At 44.5% G+C, this 9,499-nt stretch overlaps 1 protein-coding gene across 1 annotated transcript in view; it reads right to left on the bottom strand.

Annotated features, from left to right (window-relative positions):
- The window catches only part of MYH15 (myosin heavy chain 15), a 47,470-nt gene that overhangs the window by 4,891 nt on the left and 33,080 nt on the right, over positions 1-9,499 (bottom strand). The window contains exons 33-37 of the mRNA XM_009272739.1: positions 8,356-8,480; positions 5,921-6,036; positions 3,720-3,912; positions 2,808-3,011; positions 1,175-1,300 (exon numbers count right to left, since the gene is read on the bottom strand). Of these exons, the coding sequence (XP_009271014.1) occupies positions 1,175-1,300; positions 2,808-3,011; positions 3,720-3,912; positions 5,921-6,036; positions 8,356-8,480 (764 nt within the window). The remainder of the gene's footprint in view (positions 1-1,174; positions 1,301-2,807; positions 3,012-3,719; positions 3,913-5,920; positions 6,037-8,355; positions 8,481-9,499) is intronic.

Here is a 9,499-nt window from a genome sequence, read left to right as displayed (position 1 = left end):
AAAAATTCCCCCCCCCCCTTTTTTTTTTTTCTTTAGTATCTGTGCTATATAATATCCTCATTTATAATGCCTACAAGTAAGCCTGTGCCATTCATTACAGACATTTTACCTAGAACTTATTCAAAATCTAATTTTGGTGTTTGGAGCTATTGAAAGGTAGTAGATTAAAACAACTGGCAGACAAATTTCCCTGCACAGCCATAGACGAGAGCTACCTGAGCAGCTGTAACAGCAGAGCCGTTTCTGCTGGGATAGGAAGCTCAGTTTCAACATCTTACATAGTCCCTGGCTGTTCTGTAAGACAGGTAACAAGGGTGCCAATTAGCTCATTCCTGCTTTGATGTTTGTGCCTGCCACCAAGAGCCATTTACAGATTTTGTGCCCATCACTGAGCAGTCATCGGAAGACAGCAGTCATTGCAATCCAGGCTGGAGCTGAATCAAGGACAATCAGCACCTTCTGTCTGGCAGGCAGTAATAGTGCTGTCAGCTGAGAAGCAGTGAAGACCATGGTACAGGAATAGCTTTGACCAGGCACACCAGACATGTAACTCACAGAAACCTCTCGTTCTAGCTTTCATTTTATCTGTTGGTATGATGTGATACATGAGCTGAACTCTGAAGACATGGATTTCTCCAGGTCTGTGGGAAATGAAACTATACCTGCCCAAATTATGTTTTCCCTAGAGGAAGAATGCACCCCGTCTCTCCTCCTGGGATCTTAGGCCTCATGTTTTTCCAATAGACACCTAGTTCTAGGGTACCTCATTTGGGGTTCAGTAATTTTGTTTCTCACATCAGATTCTATGTACACCAGCAGACCAGTTAGCACTAGTTCAGTCTGAACTGCTTTAGCCTATCCAGGCGTATGATTTACCTGACTCAAAGGTGACATGACCTGAGACTCTGAGGATCAGTGGAAACTGCATTCTTGGGGCAAAAAAAACCCAACAAAGCAACCAAAACCCAAACATCAGGAAAAAGTCCTTCCTCTCTTTTTACCTCTAGCCTGTTTTATTTTGTAGTTACATCAGTTACCTCCAGATAACTGTGGGGTGCTTTGGATGTATGAGCTTTGTAACAAGCACAGAAAAGGTGACCTGAGACATACTTACCTGGTTGTCCTAAGACATTGCGGTACTGAAAAGAAGTGAGCAAGGAACCAGACTACTTACATCTGTGATTGCTTTCTTGGCTTTTTCCTCTGCGTTCCGGCACTCCTGGATTGATTCCTCCACTTCATTCTGCATCTGGGAAATGTCACCCTCCAGCTTCTTCTTTTGATTGATCAGACTTGTGTTCTTTTATTAAGTTTTCCCCAAAGGAACAGTGGAAAAGGAGGAAGAGTGATGATTAGAGACATAACTTCTCTAAATACCATAGCACACCAAAACTTACTGATTTTTGCAACTCCTGGATTACACAGAGTTGTACAGGGCCCCTTGCTACAAGAAAGACACTGAGGTGCTGGAGCGCGGCCAAAGGAGGGCAACGAAGCCGGTGAAGGGTCTAGAGCACACGCCTGCTGAGGAGGCAGCTGAGGGAACCGGGGTCGTTCAGTCTGGAGAAGAGGAGCCTGAGGGGAGACCTTGTCGCTCTCTACAACTACCCGGAAGGAGGTTGTAGCGAGGGGGGTGTCAGTCTTTTCTCCCAGGTGACGGGCGATGGGACGAGAGGAAACGGCCTCAGGTTGCGCCAGGGGAGCTTTAGATCGGCTCTCAGGGAAAAATTCTTCACCGAAAGGGTTGTCAAGCGCTGGAACAGGCCGCCCAGGGAAGTGGTGGAGTCACCGCCCCTGGAGGTCTTTAAAAGACGTGCCGACGCAGCGCTTAGGGACATGGTTTAGCGGTGGACTTGGCAGAGCTAGGTTTACGGTTGGACTTGATGATGTTAAGGGTCTTTTCCCACCTAAAGGATTCTATGATTCTATGATTTGGGAAGGGAGATCCAGGTACGTGGTAAGGGCTGGCCTTTACTACATAGCTTAGCTTCAGACTGAGGAAATACTAAAAATACTCTTAAACCTGCAAATATTCAGGTTTTGGTTTAGATAAAATAAGCAAGAGGCTGAAATAGAAGAATGAATGAGCTGGCTCATTTTTGAAAACTAACGATCCATAACCAGTTAGTCAATGAGGTGATTAAAACAGAAGCCCCATGGCATCACGGGCTGGAGGAAACACTGCAGAACATCACCAGCCCGTAGCACATTTTCGTTTCCTTCTGACCATTAATTATTTGGTGAAGAGAAGCTTTGGTTTTGTAGCAAAAATGCTGGCACGTCAGGGCACGCCCCTCCATGGCCCTGTAAACCTGCAGTGTCCATCATGACAAAGTCCAAAGGCCTATATTAATGAAGACCTGTGACGTGGTAGAGAGCACTTTGCTGCGGGGTAGTTTCCTGCCCTGCACAACACAGCTATTGTTAGAACCCAGCGTCTGCAGTTTTCATTGCTGAGTAACATCAACACCCTGAAGCATCGCTTCTCCAAAGAAATGCCACACCATCCCAGCCATGGCTTAACTAAAGCAGGAAACTGGTTTTACAGCATGGAAGAGGGAAAGAAATCAAATTTACTCTTGTTATCTTCCATCATCACTTTTTCTGGAAATGGCTGAATCATCAATTCCAGCTAACTTGAAGGGAGTGAGGTGGCATATCTACAGAGTGACTCACTTCCTCTCCCTCATTTTCTCCCTTGAAGGAGGCAAGGTGTGTCTGACTTATGACGGCCATGGAGAGTGTCATTGCTTAATAGACAAGGCTCAGTTTAACCCAGTGAGGGAGAGAGCATAGAAAAAGCCAACCTGAGTGTGAAGCAGGTTCACACGTTCAGTGGCTTCCAGCAGTTCATGCTCTGCCACCTTCCTCGCCCGTTCAGTCTGGTCCAGCAAAGCCCTCAGCTCATCCAGCTCCGACTGGAGAAGATTGTTCCTCCTGTCAGAGACCGCCAGCTGCTCCTTCAGATCTTCATTCATGTGTCCCGAGTCATCCAGCTGCACCTGAAGCTCCTATAACAAAACAGATGTTTGGGTTTTTTACCAGTGCAACTCCATTTCAAGCCGCTGTGCTTACATAAGAGGACCCCAGATTGCAGAGGTTGCATGGGGCCCACCTCAGTGCAATTTCAGTGCTTCTTTTTTGGAGAAAGGCTTCCTCCACACTGTAAGCTGAATAGCTTTTGTGGTATGTGGTGCAATGGGGGAAAAACCTATGTATTCAAATCTGTCAGAGCCGGCAGTTCTGCCTGAGGCAGAACTAGTTGCTTAGGCATGGGAGAGGTGATGACTTATGAGGTGTCTTAGCAGTTTTTGGGTTTTTTAAGCTATTACAAATGTTGAAGCAAACAACAAAGCTGAATATACGCACAATCCCTGTACTCCAGCCAACTGACTTTCTCTCCACTTTTAAAGGACTTGCAAGCTCACAAGAAGATCATAGATTTTCAGTTCCTCATGCTGTAGCTTCCTGCCCCTGCAGGAGGCTGTAGCCAGCAAGGGTTTTATGACTGGATCTCATCCAGCTTGTATGCAAGTCTTGGAAGAAATCCATAGTTCAGTATTCTCTTACACCAGACATGATCACCAAGGGCTTTTTCTGCACATCCTTGGGAGTTGCTTCTCTCTTAATTACCATCACCATTGCTGATTTGCTCTCTGCTAATGAAATGTAGCCCGCACCTCCCATTGGGTGCTTGGGACTGGCAGCTCTTGGAGTACCTTTATTTGTGTCTGCAAGACACGTGCTGACTTTGTTGCTTCTGCAGCATGCCTGTTAGCATGGCTGAGCTGGATTTCCATCTCATTGAGGTCCCCTTCCATCTTCTTCTTGAGCCGGATGGCCTCATTTCTGCTCCGGGCTTCAGAATCAAGGGTGGACTGCAGTGAATCTATGGCGCGTTGCTGATTTCTCCTGATTATGGAATAAAGTAAAAAGGACATGAAGGGTGAATGGAGTAATTTTGCTCTCTGCACAGGAACATAGAACTACATGCAACAGTACTTCACTTTCTGAAAGTGTCTCATTTCCAGAAATAGTATATTTCTGAATGACATACATAGCACAGGTTTCTAGTGCCTCGCTGCCATCTAACTGGCTGGTGTGCTTCACACCCTCAGCTAACTCCTGATCCATAAGCACCTATAGCATCCTTCTCCCATGTTTCCTTTGGCAATATTGGAGCAAGGAGTTCTCTCAGATCTCTTGTAAACTCAAGCAAGTACAGGTTTGAACCTAACAAGAAGCACTTCAAGCTTAGCAGTCACTAACCAAGATATTTACTGAATCATTTACTGGGATGTTTTACATCTCAGCCTTTTTATGAAGACATTTATGGAGGGGATTAACCAAACTGAAGGTGTGCAGCTACATTCTAAGCTATTTACTCTAGTTGCCCTTTATAGTAAATGGCATGTGTAAGCTACAATTTATTGTGTTTTAAAGCAGATGTTGAAACATATTTCTTATGCTCAATTATAAGGGGAATAATTCAGGAATAGAAATCTGTGTTATGGACATCTAAAGTCAGGAGAGATTAAGCCCACCCTAATTAACAGCCTGGTCCCCCTGTGAAAGGCAGCTTAGTGCCAATTTAAAGATGGCAAAACAGATACAGACAGGTGCTTAATTTTCTTGACTCTGTAACAGTCAAGTCCTACCATGAAATTTTTGCTCTCTTACAACCAGAAGGTAACTCAAAGCACAGGATATGACTTACACAGGGAAGCTGGCCAAGTTCTGCTGAAAGCGTAGGAGTTCTGGGAAATCACTGAGTCAACAAAGAAAACCTTGAGGGCCTTATTGCTTCAGCAAGATACTGAACTGTGTCCTAGACTCCCAGGGAACAGCACAGCATGTCTGCTGAACAACTTAGCAGCAAAACACTCATAACGAAGCTGAGGCAGAAGGCATTGATTAGGTTAGCTTGTCCTGAGATCTCTGTAAGCCAGACATCTGCAGGACATTAGAAGATAATATCTGAAAGGGCCGAAACATTATTTGTTTTTTAAACAACTAACATATCAATCCTTGTATCTACGTTGGCCAAGGTGAGCCTTGGACTTCCCCTTCCCTACCCTTTACCCTACCCACAAACAATGACGTGGTTCTTGGATTAATAGTACTGTAACATTGACTAATTCAAGGCCGGAGTTTTCTGAAGAACTGCTGAAAATCTGGCCCAGCGTAGCATTATTTTAAGACTGTAACTCTTCAGATTAGACTTTGTGCTCAGTGGGAGGGGAGAGACAAAAGACATTATCCTCCTGTCACCTAATTGCTTTCCATTTTTCCTGTTTATCCCTTTCACCTGCAAGCTCCTCTCCTTTTACATTCACACTTTCTGTACCTCTGCAATTCTCACTACTTACTAAATGGTGTACACATAACGGCAAGCTCCTCATATCCTTCCACAATGAGTGTAACTGTAACTGCATAAATTAACTAAATGCAGAGGTAAAGATTGTCTTCAGATAACATAGGTTTGAGGACCACTGAGGTAGTACTGCTGATTTTGCCTGAGGTTCCCCTTGGGAGGCAGCCATCCTAGAGGATTAGGAGAAGGCAGCTCCCTAGACCTACTTGTCTCCGTACTGTAAACATATAGACTTAGTGACCCTTGGTCTGCTGCAACTTTGGTTATGCCAGTCAGTTGTGTTACAGCTGCTATGCGATATGTATGATGGGCTTATGTGTATGCTGGCAGAGACTGAACTGACAGGAATATTTGAACTAAGAAATGGTAATGTGGTAGGACTACCCTTTGGCAAATAATCAGAGCTGTCTTGGTTCCTAGTACAGACAGTATCTGCTTGTGCTGGCGTAACTACCTGTGGTGCATTTGACTGGCTTGGGTCTTGAGAATATTTCTGGTCTTTTGAGATTTTACCCTTAAAAAACCATGCTGCTTCCTGCACAGTACCTTATATTTTCCATTTCTTCCTCCTTTTCTGTCAGTTTCCTTTCAAACTCTGCTTTAAGCTGCGAAAGTTCAAGCTGAAAACGAAGGGTCTTACTTTCTTCATGCTCCAAAGCTCCCTGAAATAGAAAGCACCAAGAGCTTGCAGGCCAGGAGTCACTATTTTTTTATTTTTTCAAATCACAAAGTGCTGCACAAAGATGATCCCTTCACACTTTTCTTCCCGTTCCCAATAGCACTGTTTCCTCCCTGCCTCTCTCTCTAGGGAAGGACATGAGCTGCTTACATGGCAAAACAATGCATTTATTTGCCTTCTAATGTAACTTGGCAGCTGGAAAACTGAGCAGCAAGCTCCTCAGAGGACAAATTGTCAAACAGGCCACGACTCACAAAAAAAAATAGCTTAGGCCCTGCCTGCGTGGTTTTGATAACAACAGACGTCCCCCTCTTCACACCCCTGTACAGACACCCTCCAGAAATTCATGGGCTTGTAAGGGATAGGCAAAAGCTAAAGCAACGTTGTTGTTGGGAGGGTGAAGGGGTCCACACATCCCCCAGCTCACAAAGATCTCTCCAAATCATGAAGTGTTGAAAGCCTCCCATTTATACAATCTCATTAGGCAATATGACTTCAAGGAGAGAAATAACAGGCACCAGCTCTATATGACAAAATGCAAAAATACTCCGTCCGCTCTTTCCAATTAACATGAAGACATCTCTGTGAAATGGGGGAGATTTGTTCCTATGTCTTTGTTCTTACATTTCCCTCATATATGGAAGTCGAGAAGTACGCTGACAACAGCCCATAGAAGTAACAGGGCCTCTGACTTCCAGCTCTTGCATAAACCAGGCTCAGTGGCATTCCGACTCCTTGCTGCTCTCATTGCACAGGGAAGGGAAGCAGAACTGAACACCATATATTTTGGAAGTGCTCTCTGAAGGGTAGGATTGCACAGGCTTAGCCATGCTTCCCTCAAGGAATGATGGAAACAGAACAGAGGTTCTGAAGACAAAGTGGTACAAAATCCTTGCTAATCTCCAGCCATTGTGCAGCAGCTACAGGTCAGTCAAATGCACACTTCATGCCAAGGAGCCACAACATATTAATGGGAATGGCACACAGGAGTACCATGTCACCATTGTGACTGCTGGAGACCCAAACTCACAAGGAAGGGAGAAAATCTGTATTAAACCATTTCTTTCACAATTAAAATAAAATACATCATCACTTTACTTTCGTTAGTTCCTAATTTCACTGAGCTTTAGGAAGCTGTTCCACACAGTCCAGGAAAGTAAAGCCTGCCCCTTAGATCCCTCAAGAACTGATGTATTCTTTCTAGTGAGAGAAGTTTATTGACAGAGCATGTAATCACTCTCCACATGTCAGAGCTGTGGAAGAAAGGCGTGATCTTTCCTCTGCTCTGATCATGACACCTGTTTGTTTGGCTGTGAAATCCCTGCAAAGTATAAAGCATCCTGTAACAGACAAAAGAAGTTGCACAGCATTTAAGGTATTAACAGATCCATGTCACGGGGTGATGTTTGTTTTAGCAGATATTATTTAGAGCACAATTTAAAAGCAATGCAGCCTTCACTAAAAATCCCTTGCTATGTGCTGTGTTGCTTCTAGCCAGCAACACCTATACCCCTTCCTAGCTCTGCAATGCACCAAACTTTAAGAAAACCTGACAACCCATCCCTTTAAGTGAATAAACAGGATTCCCAGTAGGCTTGTTCCACATTGTTGGTTTGTTTCTGGAAAATAGGATGAGGCACCCCTCTTGGGTATGTGCATACTTGTCGCAGTAGAAATTAATGCAGTGATGCTAAGTGTCTTTACCAAATTCATATGAGAGTTAAAGATTTTCCAAATGGCCTGTTATCATTTGGTTTCTGAGACTGCTACCATTTTTTTAAGCAGGCTGCAGTATCCAGCACAATATCTGAGACCTTATACAATTTAAAGTCATCAGGAGGTTTGTCTTCTTATTCTCAAAACCAGGAAATGGTCAATTTGTTGTTGGAAACTAGACACTAGAAATATCTGATAAAGTAAGACCATAGTTCTCAGCAGTTCCTGTTTCCTGAAAGACTGAAATATTCTATGCTGAAGCAAGCAAGAAGGACTGGATTTTCAGGAGGTGAGCAGAAGATTTCTGAGCTTCCTGAAACAGAAAAATAACCCCCAACCACAAAAAAACAAAACCTACAAGGCACCTCCTTTGAAAGGGCCTCCACTTGATGATCTTAGAGCTGACATCTCCAAAAGTCACCAGTCACTCTTGAAAACACTGGCTAACAAGGCTGGAGGAGCTGGGTGCAGAGAGGTTGCACTTGCTAACAATCAACACATTGGCTGTGTTGCTGAGAGGATAAAAAAGGAAGGAAAATCGTGACAAAGACACCCTTTCCTCTTCCCTTGAGCTTTCTTTCCTTACCTCTGCTTCTTCCAGAGCCAGCTGAACTTCTGACTTCTCTTGTTCAACCTGTTTCTTGATTTTTTCTATTTCATGGAGGCTCTTGTTTCCTTCACTAATCTGATTGGTCAGATCAGAAATCTCCTCTGAAACAAAAAGGATGGACGGATTTAGTGATCAGAGTGTCCCAAACATATTGCTATTCACGGAGCGTGAATACAGGACTCATGCCTCAAACTACTACCCCAAGGGCTCGTCTGTACACAAGCGCTGCCTTACTTTCAATTACAGCAACTTTTTTTACCCGACCAACTTGAAGGCACAGACTTTTTCTTGTAAATGCTTTTTGAAATGATTATAGTGGTTTAGTTTTTCTCTGCGATCTGCAGGCTAGCAACACCGTGCTCTGCTTTGGGAGCTATCTAGGCTTCATCCGCTGCACCTCTGTCATCTTTCTTGTTCCTCCCCTGATACTGGCACCTCTGCCAGTGAACTTCATTGACAGGTAAGCAAAGGGAAGCCTGCTCTTCTCTGGGCGTACCAATTTCTGTGTTTAAAACCTTCATTGCCAGCATCAGTCAGTGTCTCCAAACACATCAGAAAGCTAGTCTCAAGGATGAGATAAACGCCTGTCCTGGTTTCGGTTGGGATAGAGTTAATTTCCTTCCTAGGAGCTGGTACAGGGCTGTGTGTTGGATTTAGGATGAGAACAAAGTTGATAACGCACCGATGTTTTAGTTGTTGCTAGGTAATGCTTACACTAGCCAAGGACTTTTCAGCTTCCCATGCTCTACCGACTGAGAAGGCTGGGGGTGCACGAGAAGCTGGGAGGGGGCACAGCCAAACTGGCCAAAGGGACATTCCATACCATGTGACATCATGCTCAGTACCTAAACTGGGGAAAGCTGTTCGGGGACTGGCTGGGCATCGGTTGGCGGATGGTGGCATCGGTCGGCAGGTGGTGAGCAACTGCACTGTGCATCACTTGCTTTGTGTATTATTATTATTATTATTTTATTATTGTTATTATTATTTCAATTATTAAACTGTTTTTATCTCAACCCATGAATTTTCTCACTTCTACTCTTCCTCGCTCCCCCCCCATCCCACCAGGGGGGCGGGGAGAGTGAGCGAGTGGCTGGGGGGGGGGCCGTCTGCCGACGGG

This window comes from Aptenodytes forsteri, unplaced genomic scaffold (genome assembly GCF_000699145.1).
Source record: "Aptenodytes forsteri isolate BGI_AS27 unplaced genomic scaffold, ASM69914v1 Scaffold251, whole genome shotgun sequence".
NCBI lineage: Eukaryota > Metazoa > Chordata > Aves > Sphenisciformes > Spheniscidae > Aptenodytes > Aptenodytes forsteri.
The sequence above is the reverse complement of the archived record's forward strand: the minus strand, read 5'-3'. Positions and strand labels throughout refer to the sequence as shown.